Genomic DNA, 26,605 nt, shown 5'->3' on the forward strand with positions numbered 1-26,605 from the left:
GAGATGGAGTTAAGATTTCTATTTCTTGTTTTGTTCATTTGAATATTTTATTTTGATAGGTAATCCTCTATCCCCTTTAAGATTCTAGTTCTACTGACATATATTATTTTGTTTCTGATAATTATTTTTATTTATTCCCTGCTGTGATACAAATTTTTCATTTTTATTTGGGTAATTTCGGTTTTTTTCTTCTTTTTTACTAATTTGTATACAATTTGTGTTTTTAAAAACTTCTTTAAATCTTTAGTCTTTTTTGTTCACAATTTTTTTTTAAAGTTTTTGTAAGGCAATGGGCTTAAGTGGTTTGCCCAAGGCCACACAGCTAGGTAATTAGTAAGTGTCTTGAGGACCCATTTGAACTCAGGTACACCTAAAAAAAATACAATATATTAAAAAAAAAGGGGGGCGGCTAGGTGGCATAGTGGATAAAGCACCAGCCCTGGAGTCAGGAGTACCTGGGTTCAAATCTGGTCTCAGACACTTACTAATTACTTAGCTGTGTGGCCTTGGGCAAGCCACTTAACCCCGTTTGCCTTGCAAAAAACCTAAAAAAAAAATACAACATATGAACTCAGGTACCTCTGAGTCCAGGGCAGGTGCTCTATCCATTGCACCACCTAGCTGCCCTGTTCATAATTTTACCTATTTTTCCTCTTATTTTCACAATTTCTTGTTTTGTGACTTTAGTTTTTCAAATGTCAAAGTTAATCATTCCTCTTCCTATTTACTATGTTTTCAGAAGACTAACTTTTCACCTTAAAGAATGCTTTGGCTTCATCTCAAAATCTTTGTATAAATGTCTCATTATTATTCCTCACTTACATAGCTGCCATTTTTTTTTAATTTTTCAAGATTGTTGTGCCTCTGGTCTATTAAGCTGCCTTTCTGCAGCTAGTCAAACTACCATCCCCACCTTGATCACCACCTATTCTCAGACCCCAATGGGGCCATTCCCCTTCCAAGCCAGTGCCTTCAGCCATCATCCTGGGAAGTAGCTCCTGGGGAGACACAGCCTAGCCACTGTACCTGTGGGGACTCTAGCCACAACTACTAAAGATTCAGAAAAGAAAGCTCTAAGCCTCAAAGTCCCTGACCCTGTTGAAGCACAGTACAGGGTGGAGGATAATCTTTTGCCACACTGGACCTGACTTTGGGACAGAAAAGGGAAGGAAAGATTAATAAATAGATTGCCACCCATGCACAATGAGTACTGTCCTAGTCGCTCCTTGGGGACCACCCGAGAGGTATATGCATTGGAGAAAACTTGGAGTCAAGTGCTAAACCTCTTCCCAAGTACTACTCTTGCTCCACCATACATGGAAATAAATGCATTTAAGTGAAGATCCACAGAGTGGATTTCTCTTTCTCCTCTGGATTCACAGCAGACTGTTCTTTTTCTCTTTCTAAGCTAGAATGACACACTGACCTTTACCCAATGGAATAATATGGTCCCAGCTCCATGTGGTCAAATCTATGTTGATTTAAGTTTTCTTCTTTTCTTTTACCTTTTCTAGGTTCCCTGCTCTTTCCTTCCCCCTTTTCCTCTAAGCTTCCCCCCCTGGATCTATGTTGATCTAAGCTTTTCTCTCTTTCTCTTGTTCAATGAGACTACGTCCTTCTTGGCTTGTAACTATAAACAGGCCTAGATCCAGACTGGAATAAGACCAGTCATTTCTTACAGCTGTTTTCCTTTCCTTTCTCTCTTTCCCTCAGACATTCTTGTCTCTAGCCTGTCCTCAAGTAACTTGCTGTCTCTCCAGATTAATCACAAAATTAAATCTGTGAACTGCTTGTGGTCTATAATATATGTGAATTTTACAGGCCTGTGAATCCAAAATCTGAGTTTTTACATCTCTGAGGTCAGTCTTGAGTTTTTTCATGTAAAGAACCCTTAGGATGCCCCCAATATCTTGTCATCACTGTCAAATGGTTCAACATCAGAAACGAATGGACCAGAGTTCATGCATAGGAATGCAATGAGAAACAGGCTTTCAAGCAGCTGCTCTGCTGCAGCATCCTGAGAACCCTGAGATCTCTCGATTGATATGTCGTCTCCTTCAGTACAAAGCCAATCAGTCAATAAGCATCTATTATGGGGCAGCCAGGTCCTGTGCCACGTGATGGAAGATAAAAACAAAGGTGAAGGACAAGTCCTCCTATAGGCCTCAGATCTTTGTCAATGACAAACTCCCCCCTGGCCCTTTGCTATGGGCAGGTCCAACCCTTAGCAGCAGCACCTCATCCATCCCCATCCCCCCCTTCAAGAAGCTGACAGGACTAGGAGGTCAGCAATTCATTCTATGGTGCCATTAAGTCATCTTTTTGTTTCACTCTGCCAAACCTAACTGTACAACTGTATTGCTCCCTTATCTGAAACTGTGGGTAACCACACTTACTACTCTTTGGGAAGTTCCTAATGCGAGACTATTAAGCTCCCCATTGGTCCTTGGATTTTCCCCTCCATCCTGAACTCTGTGCTACATGTCTTCCTTCCTCCTCCTCCTCTTCTTTGCTTTTTGATGTCCAAAGTAGAATACACTACAGACTCAGCCAGGCCTCCAAATTCCATCTACCCTCTTAAAGTCAATTATATTCAGTACCTTTAATAAAATGATAACAAATTTCAACTCCTTTCTTCTTTCTCTTTCTATTAATTTCATCACCACATGTGGGCTATTCACTTATTTTTCTCCTTTTATTCTTTTTACATAGCTCAAATTAAAATAATGTCTTCTGAGGATTAAAAAAAACTAGCTCAGTTCTCTTTTGCCTCATTATCAGCACAAATCAACTTCATGAAGGTCTCAGAGTGGTGTACTAATAGATACTCATGTACTTCCCTGCCCTTATATTCATTATTTATCTATCATAGGAACATTATATGTTTACTCTGAATTCAGGACTCAATGACCACCCTGAACACTGACTACCCCTGGGGCACATACATACTAGGTACAGAATAACCTGTATTTTACCCTTACAGAAAAGCACAGCAACCAATAAAAAGAGAAAGGATAAAATGACTTCATAGACTAACATTTCCCCTGGAAAAGGGGACTTGGGAGACTTTATCAGACAATTCTTTTGACATTTCTATGAATTCCTTTCTTTGAGAGACTCACGGACTCACCCAAGCACTAGGACACCACTCTACAGTTTGGAACTAGCCCTCTCCCTGCCAATCCCCGCTATGTAAGCCTATTATAGGGACTGCTGGACAAGTGAAGCTCTCTTTCCTATCAGACCTCTACTGATCAAGTAACTAAGGAAAGGATGAAATGAAATACATATATGTGTCCTATTCACTTTTTTCTCCAAAGAGGTTAGTCAATTAGGAAAGCCCTTCCCTTCCTATATGCTTTAATCTCAAGATTCACTATCTAGGAAATCTTAAGACTGTTTCCTGTAAGGGGATGATGCTCAGGAAAACTCCATTCTCTGGCTAGAAGGCTAGATTCCAATGTCTAGGGAATTCAGAGCTCCCCCCCTCCTCTCCCCAGTGGGTTAAGGTTTGGAACTACTCCCTAAGCTACATGTAAGCACATGTCTATCTCAGTCATGTGTTTTGCCACAAGTTGACATTCCTGGGGTAGGAGGGGGGATGGAGGAGATGCTCATTCAGGATACCCTTACTGAATTCCAGAAGATGCATAAAGGGAAAGGAAAACGATTAAGAACTTGTTTTCCAACATCACTTAGTAGGACAGTTTGAAATCAATCCATCTGAGTTCAAATCTGTCTTTCTTTAAAATAATCTCCAATCAAAGGAATAACCTCTCTCTTCTAAGGTGGAAGGGGGGGGGGGGTCTCAAATGAAGGTGCTGCTCAGAAGTCTCCAAGTCCTAAACTCATTAGGATGACTGGGGAGTTGATGAAACTGATTAAACCTTAGCAATTGTTCATTAGACACAGTTTTTAAGACACTCCAAATCAATGGTTTTTCATGAGAGCACAAACATTCTATAGCAGGTGGGCCTGAAGATTACATTCACCTCCAAACACATAATTATACAAATTCAACAAGCAAGTGAAGTTTTACCAGGTTCCTGGGGCTCACATCTGCTTTGCTGCTTGTAAGGGCCTGCCCCAACTCAAAATAGTTATGAAAGTGCTTTCATGGTCTATCCCCACCCCCCCAACCTAGGATGAGACATTCCTCCAACTACTTTATGTCATATACCTTCTCTCCAATGCTCTTCCCATACCAGTCCATATTTCCCCATAGGGAAAAGACTACTTCTTCCCTCTCCTCTCAAAGTCAGTCTGAGTAGAACTGTATCTAAAACTTCTTCCTATCAGTTGTTTTTTCTTCTTCTCACTCTATACTTTACTAGACACACAGACACATACACACACACAAACACACACACAGACACACACACACACACACATGTGTGTGCGGCAATGTCAATTTTTTTATCCAGAATATGCTAATTCAATTATTTATTTTTTCCTTCTCTTTTCCACCATTCATCTTGAGTCCTTTATACCACTCCCCCCCCCCCCCAGATATGTTTGCTATTAACCAATGTAAGAATTTTTCCCCCTTTTAAAGAATAAAAATGTCTTACCTTTCCCGGAATTACTGAAGGTGTTGAGTTCTTTGTTTAGTCTTTTCTTTTTAACTGTACTTATGGACTTTTCTTGTGTTTCTATTTTGATGGAAAGGGAGGGGACATGTAGGGATAAAATAGGGAAGGAAGTCAATTCTGACTCTTCATTCCTTCACCTTTCATGTCTAATTATTGCCAGGTTTTATTATTCCACCTCCACATGTCTCCTCTGTATTTGCTGTCCAATTACTCCACAACCACTCTTGGTAAGAATCTCATCATATCTTGCATAGACTACTGCTATAATTGAACTAAATGGCTATGCATTCATTCTCTCTCTTCTCTAAACAGCTGCCAAATTGATTTTCCTGAATCACAGGTGTGATTGTGTCACCTTCCTATTCAAACAACTTAAGTGACTCTATGCTGCAGCATAGGATAAAATGCACAATCTTGTAATGTTTAAAGTCCTTTATAATCTGTTCCCAGATCAACTACTCTTCATCTCCAACACATACACATACACACACACACACAAAACACATATGTACACATCCCATTACAGTATAACTGGCTTACTTGCCATGCTCTACAAAGAACATTCTTTTCCCCAAATCCATGCCAGAGCAAACTGTCCTTCATAAAGGCTCTTCTGGATTCCTCCAACTGTTAATGTTCCCTGTTTCCCCCCTCCTCTTCACCCCACCATTACTTTTTCTTTACTTAACATTTATTTTAGCAGTTCTTTTTGAAGCAGCAAAGAATTGTAAATTGAGGGGATGCCCAATTGGGGAGTGGTTGAACAAGTTATGGTATATGAATGTTATGGAGTACCATTGTTCTGAAAGAAATTAGAAGTGACCAGACTTCAGAAAAACCTGTAAAGACTTGTATAACCTGATGCTGAGTGAAGTAAGCAGAATGAAGAGAAAATTGTACATGTTAACAGCAACACCATGAGATGATCAACTATAAGTTCAGTGATCAAGGACAATCCTAAGCCAACAACTATAAACAATGCCACCCATAGCCAAAGGGAAAATAAAACTATGGAGTCTGAATATAGAGCAAAACTCACTTTTAAAAATTTCTTTTGTTTTTATCTTTCTTTCTCATGATTTTTTCCCTTAGTTCTAATTATTCTTTCACAACATGACTAATAAGGAAATACATAATTAAACACCATTGTACATGTACAACCTATATGAGATTATATGATGCCATGGAGGGCAGGGTGGTGGTAGAAAAATATGGAACTCAAAAAAGTGCAAAAGGATGAATGCAGAAAACTACCTTTGTATGTAATTAGAAAAAATGAATTAAAAAGAAACTATATTCTTCATCTCATGTAAGTTAATTACATATATATTAAGTATATAACATATATATTGTGGGTTTGAAATATTTAGTATAAATACTAACTTAAATGTTTAGATGAAATTTATAATAATCAAATAAATATTAGTAAATTAAACAAAAGGGAAAAGGGAAAAATGATTTTACAGGGAAGAGAAAATAATCATGAAAGTTGGTAATTACTGATATTCTTGGATTGTCTTTTTTGAGAAAGGATATCATCTGTGATTTTTTCTTTAATTCAAATCATTCAGTATCTTCACTCTATCAGGTCAAACTCAATTCTTTCAATGCCTTCATTCTTTAATGATCACTTCCACTATAAAGCTGTCATATTTGTCTGGCCTTAGTGTTTCTCCCATGCTTATATTCTTTAGTGCTGTGGCATAACAGAATCTAATGAGCTAAATTACCCAGGTGACATCTTTACCTCCTCACTATCTCTATATCCAATCACTGAAGAAGTTCTGTCGATTTAACCTTCATAAAATCTCTTACAAAACTCCTCTAACACTGCCAACATTCCGGTACAGAAAACTCAATACCTCATGATTGGACTATTCTAAGAGTTTACTGGTCGGTCTTCTTGGCTCAAGTTTCTTCCTTCTTGAGTCCTATGTACCTGACCAATATTTTTCAAGTCTCTTTATGTGGTACCACCACAATCAACATCACCATCACCATCATCCACATCTCATACCAAATTGTGGGTGCAACCCAAGGCCCTACCCTGGGCCCTTTCCTCTACTCTCTTTATAATCTTTCAGGGAACTCATCAGTTCTCAGGGATTAATTTACCTTCAGATAGATAGCTCTCAGCAACTTTGTTTATCTAGCTATTATTTACCAAGCTCCAATCCCTCTTCAACTACTACTGGCCATTTACAAAGAGTGATCCTATAGGCAGAGATTCGTGAGCTCAGAATCACACCAAGTTTACTATCACTCTTCAAGTCTTGTTTTTCTAATATTCATCTCCTTTTCCCCCTTTACACAATCATGCCCATACTACCTCTCACAGAGATTAGCTGTAAGTTTCCTAATTTGTTTTCAAAGTACAGATATGACGATGTCACATCCCTGCTCAATAAAGCCCAGTGGCTGTTATCTCCAGAGTCAAATACAATTGCCTCTGTTTGGCATTTAAAGTCCTTCACAAGCTGGCTCTAACCTACCTTTCTGGTTTCCCCTTCACATGGCCACTACCTCAGTCAAACCTGTCTTCTTGCTCTTCCCCAAATACAACCTCCCATCTCCCTTTCTTCTTCCTTTACAGATGGCACCAAAACCAAAATGCACTTCCTACTCATTGTCCCCAAACCCCATCTCCTCCATGAAGCCTTTTCTGAGTCCCTTCAGTGAGATGCCAGTGCCTCTCCCCCAACTATCCTGTATCTGTAACTTAGATGACCATATGTTGTTTCCCCAAGAGAATATCAAGGACAAGAACGACTTTAATTCTCCCTTCACACACTTAGCCTTCCACTGTGCCTGAGGTACACATAGCAGGCACTTTAAGATACTTGTTGACTGATCCAAAATCAAATTTCTTACTTTAAGGAGAGGTCATATGTCTTATCAAAGTTCACACAATTAGTGAGTAACTTAAAGTGGTTATCAGGCTCCTGGTCAGATTCCATTCTAGAAGGATAAAATGAAATATTATTCTCATATCTAATCAGAGAATACCTGGACTGGAGAACTTTACTGCTAACTTTGCTATTCAATTATAAATTATATGATGATAATACTGTAGTTTTAGTGATTAAGTGAATAATTCAAAGTCTATTTCAGGCTTACTCTTGAAAAGATAAACAATAAAAGCACAAACTAATGGTACAAAGTGGTACAAATAACTGTTTGTCAGAAGCAAATGGATATGACATAATAAACCATCACTTTCTATTTACTATATTTCTTCAAATATCTATGTACAATACCACTCAACTTAAATGGGGAAAAATGTACATAAAAAGGAAATAATCACCGGCAGCAGACTGCAGGGTCAGGAATCCTTGGTCTAGAATTCACTTACACCTCTTGGCATGTAAACTCTCCTAGATAAACTCTAAGTGTATGTTGGTGGCTGAGGGAGGAGAGAGGCATTTTGGAGTGAATAGGTGACAGACAGTGATTTATTTTTCTCCTAATTCAATTTTATTTTATTTTCCTTTTATATTCCTTCCCATCTCTACTACAACAAGAAACAAAGCCAGTTACAAACATGTAAAAATTTCCACCCTGGCTATGCCAAAAAATAAACAGAACAATACAAAACAAAGCAATGTTCAAACTACATTCAAGTCTATAAGCTCTTTATTTGAAGGTAGACAGCACACTTAATCATAAGGCCTTTGGAACTGTGGATGATCATTATGTTTTTCAGTAGTTTGTCTTTACAATACTATTATCATTGGACAAATTATTCTCTGATTCTGTTCATTTCACTTTAAATATAAGCACATTTCACGTGTTCATACAAGTCTTGTCAGGCTTTGGGAAACCATCCCTTTTACCATTTCTTCCCTCACAACATTATTCCTCCACATTAATAAACCAGAACTTGTTCAACCATTCCCCAACTAATAGGTATGCTTTTGGTTTTCAATTCCTTGACACCACATAATTTTGGTTTTTTCCCCGCTCTTTCTTTCATCTCTTTGTAGTACAAACACAGTAGCAGTAATGTTGGGTCTAATGGTAGGCACAGTTAAATAATGTTGGGGACACAATTACAAATTCCTTTCCAGAATAGCTGGACCAGTCCACAATTCTCCCAGAAGTGCATTAATGTACTCATTGCAACTAGTTGCTAGTACGTCCTTCCCGCCCCCCCCAAAAAAAAACTTGTGGGAGCACAGGTCCTCCAACATCTGTAATTTTTATCATCTTTGACAATCTGATGAGTCTGAAGTGGAACCTCAGCGTTGTCTTAACTTGCATTTCATTAATTATTAGTGATTTGAAGAATTTTTTCATATAGCTGTTGATAGTTTGAATTTTTTTCTTTAAAAACTGTTCTTTATATCCCTTGACCATTTATCAATTGTGGAATAACTTATATTATAAACTTGGATCAATTTCTTATATAATCTTAGAAATGACACATTTATTAGAGAAATTTGGTGAATATAACTGCGCCCCCCCCCCCCAACTGTCCTGCTTCTAATTTTAACTAGAAGGTACTGTTTTCAAACTATTTTTAATTTTATATAGTCACAATTGTTCACTTGCTCTGGACCTTTCTATGTTGTTTGGTCACAAACATTTCCCTATCCACAAATCTGTTTTATCCGGGCTTTTTTAGTGTGTTTTATGTCACCCTTAACATCTAAATAATGTGCACATTTGAAAGATGTTTTGATACATGGTATGAGATGCTGGTCTATGTACTGTTTCTGCCAGACCTTTTTTTCAGTTTTGTTGAAAAATGAAATTATACAAAGTTACAATGTTCATTTGCTTCTGTATATTGTGTAAATAATCTGTTCCACTGATCAACTTTTCTATTTCTTATCCACTATAGTTTGGGATCTGGTACTGTGAGGCCGCCTTTCTTGACCCTCCCCCCATTAAATCTCTTCATATTCTTGACCTTTTGCTCCTTCAGATGAATTCTATTATTCTTTTTTTGAGCTCTACAAAATAATCCTTTAGCAGTCTGATTGGCAAAAACTGAATAAGATATTAGGAGGTTTTATATCATTTTTATTATGCTTGTTTGGCCTAGCCATTAGCAATTAATAATTTTCCAATGATTTAGATGCTATTTATGCAGGCTTTTGTAATTTTCTTCATATAGTTCCTGTGGTTATCTAGTTAAGAGGTCTCCCATTATACTATCTGCTCTTATTTTAAGTGGATTTTTTTCCCTATCTCTTTCTACTGGATTTTGTTTAATATGCAGGAAAGTTAATGGTTTGTTTGGGTTTATTTTACTGTCTGCAACTTCTTTCAAGAAGTTTATTTCAATTAGTTTTTTAGTTTATCCTCTCAGGTTCTCTAAGTAAACTACTGTATCATTTGCTCAAGTTGATCAATTTATTTCCTCTTTTTTGTATACTTATTCCCTAAATTTCCTTCTCTTCTCTTGTTGCTATATATTAGCATTCCTAGTACTAAATAGTAATAGTGAAAATGAATATTCCTGATATTATTCCTGACCTGTTTGGTAAGACCTCACTTATCCCCATTACAAATAAGAAAAAAAAGCTGTCATATGGTTTTACATAGACACTACTTTTCATATTAAGCAAAGTTTCATTTATTCCTATTTTCAAGTGTTGGGTTTTGTTTTGTTTTGTTTTTAAAACAGGTATGGGTGCTGTATGAAGATGATGAATTTCTCAAAGAGCTTTTCTATATGAAAACATCACAGAATTTGGGATCAGAAGTCCTGTGCTAAAATATAGTCTCTTTAAAACTGTATGACTTTGGCCAAGTCATTTCCATTTCATAGTCATGAATTTCCTTTAATAATGAGGAGGCTGGATTAGATGATTTCTAAGGTTCCATACAATTTAATCCTATTCTCTCAAAAGTCAAAGAATATTTTAAAGCTTTCTCTGAGAATAGCAACATTATTCCATTTGTTTTGTACAGTTCTAGTACTGTACTTGTTGCCTAGAAGGTGCTAAATAAATGCTAGATGCCTGTGTTACAAACAACCACCCAAAATAATTTCTTTCCCTCATCATTCAGGCAACAAGCTTTCCCTAAATCCAGGTTATTAGTCCTGAAAAGGCAAGACAAAAAAAACACCAGTCCCTGCCCTGGTCTGACTACTCAAAGCCCCCAAGAAGTGCCCGAGTTATGGAGGTTTGACTGAAGTCTTCATGGCTTTATACCTTCTGTACCCAACCGGTAATTTGACAGCACGGTGAGGGCCCTGCCGAGAGTAGCTATTCAATAAGCTTTGGCTGATTTTTTTTTGTCTCTCAGATAGATCTAAAAGCTGGATGTGACAGAAATGACAGCTGATTCTAGGCTGAAAAGCAGACCAGTTCTGAATATGCACCTGCTTCTATGAAAGAGGTGCTCACAGGGGATTACCATCAGTATTTTTTGAAAGGTAGGATTAAGTACATATTATGTGTCCATTTCATATAAAAATTGTTATTACTTTTAAGGGACTGCAACTTTGTTAGTGTAAAGTCTCTCTTCATTAGTGCAAATCACAAATCCCTCTATAATTGTCTTCAGAAGTTACTGAGGACGGGGGCAGTTAGGTGGTGCAGCGGACAGAGCACTGATGCTGGAGTCATCAGGAACTGAGTTCAAATCCCACCTCAGACACTTAATAATTACTGAGCTGTATGACCTTGGGTATGTCACTTAACCCCATTGCCTTACCAAAAAAAAGAAAGAAAAAAGCTACTGAGGATGAAAAAAAGTTCATTTTTCATTACTGAGCAAGAAATATTTATAAGTGAAAAGGTCCTGAAAGATGATTTCATCCAACCTCTTCATTTGAGAAATGAGGAAAGGAAGGATCAAAATGAGGCAGTGACTCACCCAAGGTCTCAGAGTTCAGTTAGTAATTAAGTTAGAGAATTAAAACCAATCCTGACTTTCATCCCTGTGCTTTCTCCTACACTATACTGCCCTGAGGCCAACTTAGTCATAAAACCCTATGAATTTAGCCAGGATAGAACCTGGACAAAAGTCACCCAATCCACCATGATATAAGTCCTTGAAGCTCTTCCATCTTGGTAAGATCGGACAAAGCTCCTGCTCTAGTACAGTCTATAGTCTTCAGCCCATTGAGGTACCAGAGAAAAATACTGGTATCAATAAAATACATAATAAATCAGTGTTATTACTTTTAATTAAAATTATTAAGAAATTGTAACACATGTATGACAATTACAAGTCAAAATATATTTACTCACCTGTAAACATTTTGGTGACAGCCTTACTCTGTTTGCGAGCAGAGCAGAGAAGTAGCAGCCAAGGTGGGAAGAATTCATGGTGACCAGCTAACAGCTCTGCCACGGTCCCAGATAAGCCCGAAGTCTGCTCACCTTCAGTAATATTACAACCTTCATCCACAGAATCAACAAGCAGATACAGACTCTGTTGGGGTGGTTTCATTCCCAAAAGAGGAAGAAGAACACACCTATAAAAGACATGACATATGCCTATCAGCTTTTATGGTTAATATTGATCATTCAATTAATGCAAAGCTAAAACTATGTAATTATTATTATTGTGAAACTAATTTTAAAATGAAGAAAACAAAGGTTTTAAGAATGAATACTTTAGAGTTCTCCTACTCAAGGTAACCTGGAAAAGAGCAGAAAGGCTCTGCTCCCCGGGATCTGAGAGGTGGCCTGCCAGAGGGGTGGCCAGCCAGAGCCAAAGAACTTCAGCCTCCTGGAGGTAGGCCCAGGGCGCTGGGAGTCTCAGCTCACAGCAGCAGGGGAGTCTCCTGAGCTGCACCCTGAGGAGCACCGGGCACAAAGTGGGGGAACAGTGGGAGGACCTCTGCCAGAGTGAGCATGTGGAGCCCAGCCCTCAGGGCACACAGCAAGCAGCATGGTCTTTCCCCAGCCCTGATCCAGGAAACAAGCAGGTAAGCAGGAAAGCAGGAGCCCCGAGGGCATGAGCCCATTGAGCTGAGGGAGTGGAGTGAAGAGAGACTGCAGAGCTCTGTCCTCTGCCTCTGGAACAGGACTCTGGGGCTCTGACCACATTCTGATCCTGATCGCAGTCTAGGCCCCCCCAATAGAACAGCAGGGCCCCCCCACCTCAGCCCTGTGGCAGAGGGAGGCGCATATGGTCATTCACAGACCAGGAGGGAGGACAGAGCCTCACACACTAAGACCCTTGTGGGAGTGTCCCAAAAGCTCAGGAAGCACCCCCAAACCAGGCCCAGGCTAGAAAAATGAGCAAGCAAAGAAACAAAAGGAAGACTATTGGGAAATATTTTGCAAATGAGCCCAAGAAGGATCAAAATACTCAGTCTGAAGATGAGGAAGCACAAGCTCCTGCATCTAAAGACTCCAAGAAAAACAGAAATTGGCCTAAGGTATGACAGAGCTCAAAAAAGACTTTGAAAATCAAATGAGGGAGTTAGAAGAAAAACTGGGAAAAGAAAGGAGAGAGATGCAGGAAAAACATGAAAATGAAGTCAGCAGCTTAGTCAAGGAAATCCAAAAAAATGCTGAAGAAAATAGCATGCTAAAAACCAGCTTAGGTCAAATGGATAAAACAGTTCAAAAAGTTATTGAGGAGAAGAATGCTTTAAAAAGCAAAATTGGCCAGATGAAAAAAGAGATAAGAAAACTCTCTGAGGAGAAAAAATCCTTCAGACAAAGAATAGAATTCAGGGAGATTGATGAATTTACCAGAAATCAGGAATCAATACTTCAGAACAAAAAAAAATGAAAAATTAGAAGAAAATGTGAAATATCTCATTGAAAAAACAACTGATATGGAAAACAGACTTAGGAAAGATAATTTAAAAATTATTGGAATACCTGAAAGTCATGATCAGGAAAAGAGCCTTGACATCATTTTCAAAGAATTACTACAGGAAAATTGCCCTGATATTCTAGAAGCAGAGGGCAAAGTAGAAATGGAGAGAATCCACCAATCCCCCAGAGAAAGAGATCCCAAAAAACCAACCCCTAGGAATATTATAGCCAAGTTCCAGAACTCCCAAGTCAGAGAAAAAATATTACAAGCAGCCAGAAGGACACAGTTCAAATATCGTGGAGCTGCAGTCAGGATCACACAGGACTTAGCAGCAGCTACACTGGAAGCTTATAGGGCTTGGAATACAATATACCGGAAGGCAAGAGAGCTTAAGAATGCAGCCAAGAATGAACTACCCAGCAAGGCTGAATGTCCTCTTCCAGGGAAAAAAGATGGACTTTCAATGAACCAGGGGTATTTCAAAGGTTCCTTTTGGAATGGCCAGAGCTGAACAGAAGGTTTGCTCTTCAGATACAGGACTCAGGGGAAGCATGGAGATTGGAGGAGAGGAGGGAAATATGAGGGACTTAATGAGGATGAACTGCATGTATTCCTGCATAGAAAAATGACACTGATAATACTCATATGAACCTTCTCAGTTAATAGAGCAGGTAGAGGGAGCTTTTATAGTTGAAGCACAGGAGAAAGATGAATTCGAAGATAAAATATGGTGTAAAAATGGAGTCAATAGAAAAAAAGGGAAATGGAATGGGAGAAAGAAAAAGGAGAGGGGGAATAGTCCAAGATATTTCACATAAGATTTTTTTTTATTGCAATGAGGTATTGCAATGATATCGAAGGGGGGAGGCAAGGGGGAATGAGGGAACCTTTGCTCTCATCAGAGGTGGCTAGGAGAGGAAACAGCATATATACTCAATGGGGTATAGACATCTGGAGTAAGAAGGAGGGGGGAGCAGGGGGAAGGGGTGGGGATGTGAATAAAGGAGGAGAGGATGGACCATGGGGGGAGAGTGGCCAGATATAACACATTTTCTTTCTTACTTCTTGCAAGGGGCTGGGATTGGATAGCCTGCCCAGGACCATAGGGCCAGGTGGATGCTGGGCCTAAGGGGTGGTATGGGGGCTCAGGGCTTCTTGGCCCCAGGACCAGGGATCTGTCTGCTGTACTACTCAGCCCCTACAGCAGAGTCAGAGTGAAAGGAGAGAGAAAATAGAGTACATGGTAGTGGAGAAATAAGAAAGGAGGGAGTTGTGATCAGCAATGGCAACTATAGAAAAATATGGAAATAACTTTTGTGATGGACTTATCATAAAGAATGAGATCCACCCATGACAGAGTTGTTGGTGTTGGAACAAAGACTCAAGCACACTTTTTGTTATTATTTGGGGGAGGGTGCAGGGCAAGTGGGGCTGGATGGCCTGCCTGGGGCCACATAGCCGGGTGATTTTTGGGTGTCTGGGGCCAGATTTGGACCCAGGTGCTCCTGGCTCAAGGGCCAATGCTCTGTCTGCCACCCAGCCACCCCTACTATTATTACTATTTTATTTTATTTTGGGTCTTTTTTTCCTTTCTTTTTTTTTGGTTTTTGCAGGGCAGTGGGGATCAGTTGGCTTGCATGTCACATGTCTGGGTGATTGTTGGGTTTATGAGGCTGGATATGGACTCAGGTGCTCGTGGCTCCAGGGTTGGTGCTTCAGGGCTGGTACTTCGTTCATTGCGCCACCTGGCCATACCTACAATTATTACTATTATTTTTTTATTTTAATTTTTTTCTCTCCCCTTTACTTTTTTTGCCCAAGCAAGTCTATCTATATTCATGGGGGAGGAGGGGTATTTTGTTTACTTGTAAACAAGAATATTTTATTAATGTAAAAAAACATTTGTACAAAATGAGAATAAAAAATAAATTAAAAAAAAGAATGAATACTTTAAATAAAGATCAGTGTTCTAGCTAAACTAAGTTATTTCATATTTCCAAAAGCAACCATTTCAACAATTAAATTCCATTAATTCAACATAATAAAGGGGACAATATACAAGAACAAGTAGAGATAAAATGACCACTAGATCTCTTCCCAACAAAGAAATTCTAGGATCCTCTATTTGAAGAGTTTGAACTAAAGAATAATTTTCAAAAGAAATGCAGTTTTGGTATTTTTAAATACAAACTGCAATTTAAACTAAATTCAAGAAATATAAAGTACAGAACTGGATAAACTAGTTCCTCCTGCCTTATACACTTGTCAGTTGCTACTGATCTCAGAAAATTTCCAATTATCTTTTAGAATCTCATTATCTCCTTCTGTAAAAAGGGGACAATGACACTTATGGCAGTAGTTTAAAAGCTGCTATTAGTAAAATGTTTTGGAAACTTTAAAGTACTATATAGCTATGTACTGTTATTAATAGAACTAGTGCTAAACAGAGACTCTTTGAAGAACTGCTTTAATGAAATGATATATTATTCTGAAATTGCATGGAGTGTCTGTGTGTGTGTGTGTATGTAGGGGTGTGTATGCATACGCATACAGACTTACATACACTTATATGCATGTACATACATTCACTCTCCAAGAATACATATAAATAAGGTTGCTGTGCCAGCGCTGGCAAAGAAATCTTTCATGTAAGAATCTTTCATGTCAAAAAATTTGCTCAAGAATGACATGAAAAAATCCAGAAAAACTGAACATACTCTTTTGGGGGAAATAATGAACATTTAATGAAATAGGGAGCTTTGAAACTTTCCTGCTGAATAGAAAATCTGATCTTCATAGAAAATCTGATCTTCAAATATAGGACTCAGGAGAAGCATAGAGAGAAGGACAAATTATGAGGGATTTAATGATGTTGAACTGCTTATATTCCTTCATGACAAGATGATACTCATAGGAACCTTCTCATTTATTAGGGTAGCTAGAAGAAGCATATAAAGACAAGACAGAGGAAAGAGCTGAATATGAAGGTATAATATCATGTGAAGTTGGAGTTAATGGGCAAGAAAGGACTGTATTAGGAGAAAAGGAAAGAAGAGGGAGAGGCAAGAAAAAGCTTTTGCAATTGAGAAGGGGGGACTCAATAGGGTCTAGAAATCTATCTTACCCTAGAGGAAAAAAAGAGAGGAAGAAGATGGGTGAAAAGGGACAGGAAGGGGGGGGTGTAGGTAATAAATTAGAGGGAAGAACATGGGAGAGGGTAGTCAGATACAACACATTTCTGAGGAAGGTCAGGGCGAAAGGGGAGAAAGAATAGAATGGGGGTGGGGAGGATCAAGATAGAGGGAAATACAGCTAGCAATGGCAACTGTGGGAAAAACATATTGAAGGAACTTTTCTGATAGACTTATAATAAAGAAAGCAATCCATTTCAAAGACAGAGTTGATAGTATCTGAATATAGACTGAAGCACTTTTCCCCCCCTCTCACTTTACATTCCTTGAGGTTTCTCTAACTTTGTGGGGAAATGGGGGAATTATGCTTACTTTTACAAGATTACTGCAGTAATGTGAAATAATTTTTTTTAAAAAAAGAGTGACATGAAAAGTATGCTTAAATTTGCATTGAAAGTTCATCATCTCTCTCAGAAGGTTAGATAGCATTTTTCATCATTTTTTATCATCAGTTCCTTTGGAACTACTGTTTTGATAAGTCTTTCATATTGAGCACACTTACAATTATTATATATAATATGCTCCCACATCTATGTACTTCACTTTGTATAAGTGTAAGACTTCATCAGGTTTTTTTGGAACCATCCTACCCATCACGATAAAGGAGAAATATTAGGAAAACAATTGTCTGGCATTTCTTGGAATATTAAGGAAATATAATCTGTTCTGGTCTGGCATTTTCTGTGGACCTAACTTTCTCCTCTTTGATCAACCTCTTCTGAACTATAAATTCACTCTGAGCAATCTCAGCCCAATCCCCCTACCCCTCCTTTACCTTTCTAACATGGAGCCTGACAAGCTGCATGCCTGACCCCAGTGGTGTCCAGGTATGGGCCACTCCTTGACCCCTACACCTGCTTCTTAACTAAGTGGCTTAAAAGCTCTGATCACCCTCTCTACCTGACTGACCTCAGTCTGGCTGCACCTTGCAGCTGTACTCCTCCTCTTCATGCTTTTCCCTGTCTCTGCTGCTCATGGTGGCTGCTGTTGGCTCTTCTTTTCTTAGCTTCACTATCTCTACCAATAACTCACATTCTTTGCCTCCTAAAACAACTCTGTGAATTAATTTGTAACTTTTTCCAATAAGCAGTAAATTAAAATGTATAGCCTTTCTTATACTCCTGGGTCAGAGAGCCTTGTGATTTCTTCACTTATAAATGAACTTCAACTGTTCTTTGCTGGGCCCCTTCCCAGGGCCTAGCATATCCCACCTGTTGACATCTTTCATCTATGCCCCTCCTACATACTCCCAGGCCTCTTTGTACCCAAGTTTATACCCTACTTGATTCCTCTTACACTCATTCCACATATCTAACCTGTTGTCACATATCGCCATTTAATGCCCCTCACCAGGCCCCACAATGGTACCAGCCTTCATCATATTACACTGGGCTATTACAACAGTTTCTGAATTGGTCTCCCAGCCTCAACTCTCTTACTACTCCAATATATCCACTATATAAGCCCAAAACTTTCTTACCACCCAGGAGTTCCCTGTTCTCTCTCTCACTCTTGCTTCTATTTTCTTCCTTAATAGCCCTAATATCAACGGATTTCACCCCCTTACACCCCAAGGGCTAATCATGCCCTCGCCTTTCACTTAGGTAATTATTAAATTCATAACTTGTTCTGAAGTAGAGAAAATGTTAAGAGAAATATGTTCTGTAATTAATCTTTTCCATCAGCACTATGTATCTTCCATTTAACACTGACTGCTGTCCCATTGCTCAAGACAATACAAACCTTTATCCCCATCCCATTTTTCAAGCTACAAAGATGAGATCAATGAACTTCCAGTAAAGTACTTTAACCTTTGGCAAGGATTCCTGGTAAATCCATGCCCCAAGCACAAGATAAACCCTTCATCCCTAAAAAAAAAAAATATTGATCCAGTCCTAGCCTGAAAGGATTAAGTATACCATTCCTCATCTAATGTACCAAATTATCTCATTTGTACTCTCTGAAGTTATGGCCCCCATCAATTAATACCTAATTATCTCATTTTCCTGTCCCTTTAAAAAAGCTCACTTCTCCTCAGCTGAAACAAGGTCTCCCTTTAGGAAGCCATTCTGCTCTTGGGGAGGATGATCCCCCAAATAAACTCTCTTGTCCAAGACCCTTTCTTACTGCCTATACTCTGATGGTGGTTTCCCTTGCTTCTGCTGCACTGCTAATCCTCTATTCTCTCTTTCCCTTAGTTCTTGCTAAACACAATAATATGTAAATAATTTTTTTTGTTCCTAAATTCTTCTGGGACAAGAGTAGGTCTTTTAGGTGAATTCATTCATGTTTACTTGAATCTCTGAAGACATTAGTGTAAGATTTTTTAGGACAACGGCATCTGCAGGAGGATCCTTTAAGTGATGAACTTCTAGCTTTTCAAGAGGGTCTGCTTCAATGGATACTAACCAAATTACTATTAGATTTTTCACCTCTGTGGAAATGAGATCTTTCCAATATTTAAGAACTGTTTTAACTCCCCTCTCTAACAAAATCAAAAAGTCTTTGACTTCATTAATTACTTTCCTCCTGTTTTTGGAGAAGGATGTCCTCCTAGGCAAGGTTAATCCTTTCATCTGTTTGTGACTCTCTGGTCTTTCTATGTAATAGGGACTATTGTGGGCATAGTTTAATGCAAGTTTCTTCATTCTTTCACCCCATCTTCTGAGATCTTGCCTCATTCTTTGTAGCACCTTCCATCTTTCCCTCTTGATAGCTCCTTCTCTAGAGCTAACTTTAAAAAAAATAGTCTTCTCCAGGTCCTGCTCAATCATTTCTCAATTTCCTTAATTATCCAATTTGCACTAGCAATTCCATCCACTCCACTCTTCAGCCCCTCCCACCTTCATCACCCTACCACTCCATAAGATGTCTTTTGTAACATAGGCATAGTCCATCCTTTTAAAGATGATTATAAACTTGTCCTTCAGTATCCCCTCCTTTGGGATGATCAGTTTTTTTAAGTTGATCTTACTTTCCAGCTCTTCAATCACATAAATAGCTCTTTTCTGAAGTTAATTCAGATTTTCTCCTACATCTCACTTTAATTGTGTCTTCAAGGTTTTATGTGTGTTCAATGGAAATAAGAAAATTGGCAATTTATATTTTTCTACTACCTAAGTTTTAAACTCTTTAATCCCATATTTCTGATTAAAAATTGGTTCATCAGTTTCTAGTTGAAGTTTGCAAGTTTGAAAGTTAGCCTCTCTGCCCTCCTTAAGGTCTGTATCTCTCAAGTTATAAATCTGAAGGGCAGGCTCTGTCTGTGTGAAATGGCCTAGACCCTCTCTAAATACATCTGCAAATTTGGACTTTCACAATTGTGTCAACAAACACATTGAAGATCATCCTGAGAAGGCAGGAAACTGGCCTAGTTATCTCCAAAAGAGACTAAATAAATTCTTATACTTATGACATTTTGGAAAGATAGGAATCGCAATGTTTTATATGTCCATATCATATCTGATAACCCCATAAAATAGCAAGTCAGAAGAAGAAATGGTAGTCCTGTTACTGATTGGATCTTTGTCAGTTCTGACATAGAATAGACGTTATGGATGGTCTAGAGAATCATAAAGTAATCAATGACACTTTATATACTAATGTGTAACCTGAATGGTTGGCTGCCAAAATTTTAGGATCCTTTGTGAGATTTCTATAAATATAGTTTCCTTATTAAGCTCTTGATTGGTGTTTTTAATGAGGACACTGATGGGTTGGGTAAGATCCTAGAAAACTTCTTGGATAAAACTAACTTTTTGCCATTTCATTTTTAGTCTAAGAAAATAATGGTTAACACTACCTATCCAATATTTACTTTCTAAAATTGTGCGACTGCATTCATTGTGTTTAATTCCATTTGTTTTGGGCCTTTTTCAATTAATGATTTAAATTCTAACAATTTTCCAATATGTTCTGGCATCTATTCCTGTTGCCTCAAATTTGGTTATCAATCTAATTGGAGGGAGCAGTCTCCAAGAGTCAAACAGGAAATTTGATTGAGTAAAGGCCCTCCAATAATAGGAAGTTGAGTGCAGAAAATCCAAGATGGACCAAAAGTTCTCTAAAAAGATCTCAGTAAATCATAAAATACTAGGCAAGGATGAATAGGAAGAAGTATAAAAAAGAGGAAACAGTTTTTTGGGGTGGTGGGGACAAAAAAAAAAGGGCCAATAACTCCAGACATAAAGGAATGGTTAAAGGCCTAAAGCTTCCAGTGGGATATGACTGCCATTGAGACCCTGCAGGAAACCACTGGAAAAGATTGCAACAAAGTGCAAATCAGGAGTGGATGGCAATAGTCTAAGGAAGGTGTGTTCAACTAAAAAAAGTGGCCTAAAGTGGAGGGGGAGGAAGGAGAGGCCTTCAGGAGGCCCCACTAAAGCTGTGCTAGTTGGAGGCTTGGGTTGCATTGTATTCATGAGTAGGTATTGAATTCTGGCCTCAGAGAAGGTTTTGCTGGATATGGCCCAGAAGAACTAAAAGGTTGGAAACCCCTGGTCTAGGGAATGCCAATTCTGGGAGAGGAGATGCTAGTGGGGATGCCCACCCACTTCCCCTAATGTTGGTGAAATTTATGTGAGGTTTAAATTGAACTATTATAGAGAAAAAGGATGGAAAACAACACTCACCAGAGCATGAACAAGAAGGAAGCAGGGGACTCTGGGCACTGAGAAATATTGTAGTCCTTTTGTGTTGGAAACAATCTTGTAATTTCTGCACTGTTAAAGTGTTCTCCACACTGTACTGGCTGCTGTAAATCTCATTTAATAGCAAGGTAGCAATCTACTCCTCTAGGAATCTCTGTGTTTGTTAATTCTAAAACCACTCTGGACTTAACAGGAGGCTCCTGTACTTGACCTCTTCACACCCTTGGTCCTGCCAGGTATTAACCACTCCTTAACCCCCAGGACCTCCTGCCACAGAAGTGTATTTAAAGAGGGGACTACTACCGAAGTCTAGACTGTTTCCCTTTTTTCTCTTCTGTCACTTTCTGCTTAACCTACTGTTTTCTCAGAAATTCACCCACTTTACCTTTTCACCACAGGCCTTCTCTGTTTCTGTCTCTCTGTCTCTGTCTGTCTGTCTGTCTCTCTCATTAGGAATCAGTGGTTTCCTGCCTTAACTTCACAGCCCTTCTTTCCCTCAGCTTCTGCTCCATCACAGCCTGCCCTTTAACTTAGAGCAATACTGAAACTCACTCTCTTGATGCTTCCCCAAAGAACCTAGCTTGTGAAGTTTTTCTAGTACCCTGAGCATTCTGGGAATTAAAATTTATGGCTTTTCCCACCTTCCTGAGTCAGAGTCTGGTGATTTTGCTCCCTGGGGTTTTCCCACCCCAGGGGCTCTAGCAACAATAAGATCCAGATATAAGTGGAAAGCCAGAAACGCCAAGTTGAGTGAACAAGTCAATTTAGATGGCATTTAGTAGAATATGTTTAGAAGAGGAATGCGAGATAAGTCTGAAGCTGGGCTGCAAAGACTTTTCAATGCCAGGCTGAGGCACTGGAGAGTCCCTGAAGGTAAGCCAGGGGTAGCCACATTTATGTAAGTTGAAGGAAGACTGCCTTGGCAGCTGTGCAAAAACCAGATTGGAAAAGAGAAGTCAAATAATTCAGGGAAGAGGGAATTCAGAAGAACCTTTACTCAAACGACCTATTGGGTTTTCAAAGCCTGTTCTCTCCAAATAAAAGGATAACCAAGTTTAGAGATAACATTAAGCTGCCAGATGACAGAACATGTTGGATATAATATTGAAATCCAAATTGTTAATTGAAAAAGACCCCAAAAATGAAATCAAACTCAATAAATGCTGAGTAGTAAATTTTAGAAAGTAAAGAGCTATACAAATAGAAAATAGAGAATGATTGGATACATAGAAATGTTTAAAAATGCCAATTTCTGCTTCTATTGAGTGCTTTCGTCTCCTCTTCTTCTACCATGTTCCCACCAAATTCTCCTTTCTTTCCTACCCTGCTGCCTGGACAGACATTTCCCTTGCCCAAATCCCTATCGCTGTTTAGAAAAACCAGGAATCCACTTAGACTCACTGGCCCTCTTTCCAGGGATGGTAAGTTGGGCCTTTTCAGGCCTATAAATAGAGCACATATAGATGCTCACACTGCTGAACCAGCAGAGAAGCACCAAATATAATCCTTCTAGTGAAGTGGAGGATCCCTATGCAACTAAGTGGCACAATGGAGAGGTTGGACATTAGGTACAGAAAACATCAATTCCTGTCTCCAATATTTTCTGTATCTGTGACTCTGGAAAAGGCACTTAACCTCCCTTAACTTCTTTTCTTCACCTATCTTATAGAGATGTTGTGAGGATCAACTGTGACAATATTCTTAAAGTGCTCTGTAAATGCTGGCTGGCTACTGTCATCATCATCATCATCACCCCCAGATTTGATCATCTGCATCAGACTCACAATTTCTCCAGGGAACTGCCATATGACTTGTCAATGCTATCCAAGGATCTCCTTAGACTTGGCCATATTCTCTGCCTTCCAGTTCCTCCAAAGGGATTTTGTTCCTGAATGGAGGACTGTACCTGAGACTTTATTAATCAACAAGCATTTTGTATAATATACCAGGCCCTGAATATCCCCATGGAGCACACAAAGACGAAAATGAAACAAACCTTGCCATCAGAGATTTGTATTCAAAAGAAGTGCAAGTAGCCACAAAATTTATATAAATTAAATATAAGACAACTAGAAGAGGGAAACTCCCTTTAGCAGATGGGGAAACTAGAATTCATCTTGAGGGGAAAAGCTTAAACTATCTTAAGGAAACAAAGGATTCTACAAGACTGAAGTGAGGAATGAGTGCATTCCAAACAGGGGCTTCAGTCTATGCTGAACTGCTGTGTGGGAGGAGCAGCAGGCTGGCCAGTTTGAAGGGTGTTACTAGAGGATAAGCCTGGAAATAGAGGTATGGGCTAGGTTGAAAAGGTCCTTAAAAGCCAAGGAGATGTTTATAATTATTCTAATGGCAAAGGGAAGTCAATGAAGTTGATCGAGTAGGAGCGAGTTATAGCTAGCAACTGTGAGGAGGATGAATTGGGAGTGGGAAAAAACTTGGAGCAGGGAAACCAAGGAGGAGGCTACTGGCAGACTCAGAGAAGGGATGAGGCCCAGAACAAGGGTGGCCATGGGAGAAGGGACAGATATGACAGAGGCTGTGGAGATAACAAGGCTAAGATTTGACACTCATTATAAACATGGTGGGGGAGGGGAATGGCAGAAATTATGTAGGATGAGACATACACAGACATGTAATATGTACACAAAATATTAGTCCATTGACAAATACAGTACTGTTAGAGGAAAATTTGCAAAATTTTGCTCATTATTTTTACACACACACACACACACACACACACACACACACGTACAAGCAAACATAGACTTATTCCAAGTTTTTACCATTTAGTAGGAATGGGGCAGCTAGATGGTGTGGAGGATATAGCAGCAACCGTGGAACCTAGAGAATCTGAGCTCAAATTTGACCTCAGACATTTGATACTTACTAGCTGTGTGACCTTGAGCAAGTCACTTAAAATTTCCTATCTGGCCACTGGACCCAAGATGGCTTCAGAGAAGAAAGTGAGACCGGCCACTTAGCATAGCCCCCCTCACTCAAATCCAATTCCTGTGCTTATCATGCTAGCACCTCTCTGATGTCACGGTCTCCTTTGAGAATGAAAGACAAACATCAATCCTATAGTTAAATGTTTGCTAGCTGACTGATTGATGCTATGCCCCTAGTTCCAGACAGATGCTGAGGAAGCACAGCACTTGCTAGATACTAGGAAAATACTGTCTTAGTTCCAGGAACTTGGAGTAAGGAGGCAGACCTGGGCCGCGCCTCCAAACACTAAATGTTGAGCACATATTCCAGGTTCTCAAAATCCTCACCTCTGCCAACATGTCTTGATTTGAAGCTCCTATCCTCAAATAATCAAGATACATTTTCCTTTTTTGTGTATTAGGAATCACTTGTAAAAATAAAGCAAAGGATGAATATTATAAAAGGTAATATTTGAGAACTTTGATATGCTTAGCATAGATATTCTAAAATGTTCTGTTTCTAAATATACTGATGTAACAATATTAAAAATTTATCACTAGTGAAGATGAGAAAAGTTATTATCACCATGGACAAAAGCAGAAGCAGCATGTAGCAATGTCTATATGCAAAATTATCTAACATTTGTTTTCTTTGTTAATGTTTCTTATTATATTCATTAAAAGCCTGGGCCTAGATCCCATAGAAATACACCTCCCTCTTTCCCCTTTGTTCAAAATCCTCTTAAATATAAGAATACTGCCAATCTCCTCCCAGAGCAGCTGGCCCTTTAGTTAGCAGGCAGAAAGGCAGCTGCAAGCCTATTAGAGTAATTTTAAAATGAAAGCCATCCACTGTTGTGTTTTTTTTAAAACAAAATAAGTTTACTTAATGCCTCTTGCTTAGGAAGTCAATTTTCCTTTTAAAGTGCCATAAAACTTACAACAGTATGCAAAATTTTGCTCTAGTTATAAACTACTAAAATGGTTCTGAAAACTCTTCCCAGATTAACTTCTTAGTCAAAAATTCCTCACCCTCTGGTCTAGACACTAGTTGCCAACTTTTTCTTCAACCTTCCAATCTAAAGTATGGCATGTTACTCATAAATAAAGGTACCTTAACAACAGTAATCCTAATTTGGGATTTACATTATGTTTTAACTCCTCATAGTATTTTCACATGCATTATCTTCAAATTTATTCTACATATCTAGTACATTTAGAGAAAGTTTTAAATTCTAGTTCATGAAAAAAATTCCTTACAAACTAGTTTAATTATAAAGCCAATTAAGAAAATTTGTTCAGATCAGTTATCTGCATATACTATTGGCTCAACTAACAAAAAAAAATCCCTTCATACATAATTTAACCAAGAACCAGACACTGGACATATCCCTAGGGTTGCCTAGTTGACCGCTTTACCCACATAAAATAGACACTAAAGCAGCATTAAGAAGGTACTAGTTGCGGTCTCCGAAGTACTGTACATTTATTAACTGAAGGCCAAATCCCTTGACCTCTATGGGCCTCAGGTTTCTCATTTGGAAAATGAGAAGGCTGAACTAGGTGATCCCAGAAGTCACTTTTAGCTCTAAATTTATGATCTTATGAACTTTTTGAAAATCTAATTAGAAGTGTTCAAAGCTAGTTGTGACAGTTCTCAACTCTTTTAAACTGCTCTAATCTTTATACTTCAGAGGCTCTATTCAGAATGAGACAGACACAATACTTCATCACATAGGAACAGTGATCAAGGCAAGAACGACCAAATCATTGACCTGTAAGTCAAAGGCTTTCTACCTTATTCTAAATTATTCAATTAGAAATAGTTAGCAATGCTCTACACACACACACACACACACACACACACACACACGCACACGCACACGCACATGCACACACACTCTTTCCCTATCAAAGGAAATATTTGGGAGGGTAACTGGAGCAGGAAATTGGGTCATTACAAAAAGGGAAAAATGAAGCAAGTCAAAATTACAGATGCTCATATATATTTGAAAATCATATTTGAAACCAGAAGATATACCCAATTCCCCATACTCCAAAGTTTTATCAAATCAATATTTTAACTCCTCCCAACTCAAAATGATGTTTAAAACTTCTCTCTACTCATCTAAGACAAAAACTAACTGATAGTGAAATTTCTGGAAAATGCTATTAACAGGTAGATCATGGCACAAGAAATAGTACTGTCAGCTTGTGGAATATAATCAACATTTGTTTTGGTAATTCAACATATTTTTGAAATGTGCTATTCAGTCTAAGGATCATAGATTCATAGCTAAAAAGAATCTTAAAATTATTCATTTTGTAAAAAATTATTTATCCATGAAAGAGAAAAGCAAACTTGAACTCAATTCTCCTAACTCCAAATCCAGTACTCCTTCCAATGCAAAATGCCAAGAATCAATTCTATTCTTCTAAAGACACTTAATATGTTGATATTAAAATAAAAAATAAAAACAGAAACAAGAATGTTAATAGAGCAATTGGAT

General features: G+C 38.6%; 1 protein-coding gene across 1 annotated transcript in view; it reads right to left on the reverse strand.

Annotated features, from left to right (window-relative positions):
• Positions 1-26,605, reverse strand: part of ANKRD50 (ankyrin repeat domain containing 50) — a 69,939-nt gene that overhangs the window by 19,649 nt on the left and 23,685 nt on the right. Inside the window, exon 2 of the mRNA XM_074228365.1 lies at positions 11,801-12,027. Within this exon, the coding sequence (XP_074084466.1) occupies positions 11,801-12,002 (202 nt within the window). The 5' untranslated portion in view covers positions 12,003-12,027. The remainder of the gene's footprint in view (positions 1-11,800; positions 12,028-26,605) is intronic.

Source organism: Macrotis lagotis, chromosome 3, assembly GCF_037893015.1.
Source record: "Macrotis lagotis isolate mMagLag1 chromosome 3, bilby.v1.9.chrom.fasta, whole genome shotgun sequence".
NCBI classification, from domain to species: Eukaryota; Metazoa; Chordata; class Mammalia; order Peramelemorphia; family Peramelidae; genus Macrotis; species Macrotis lagotis.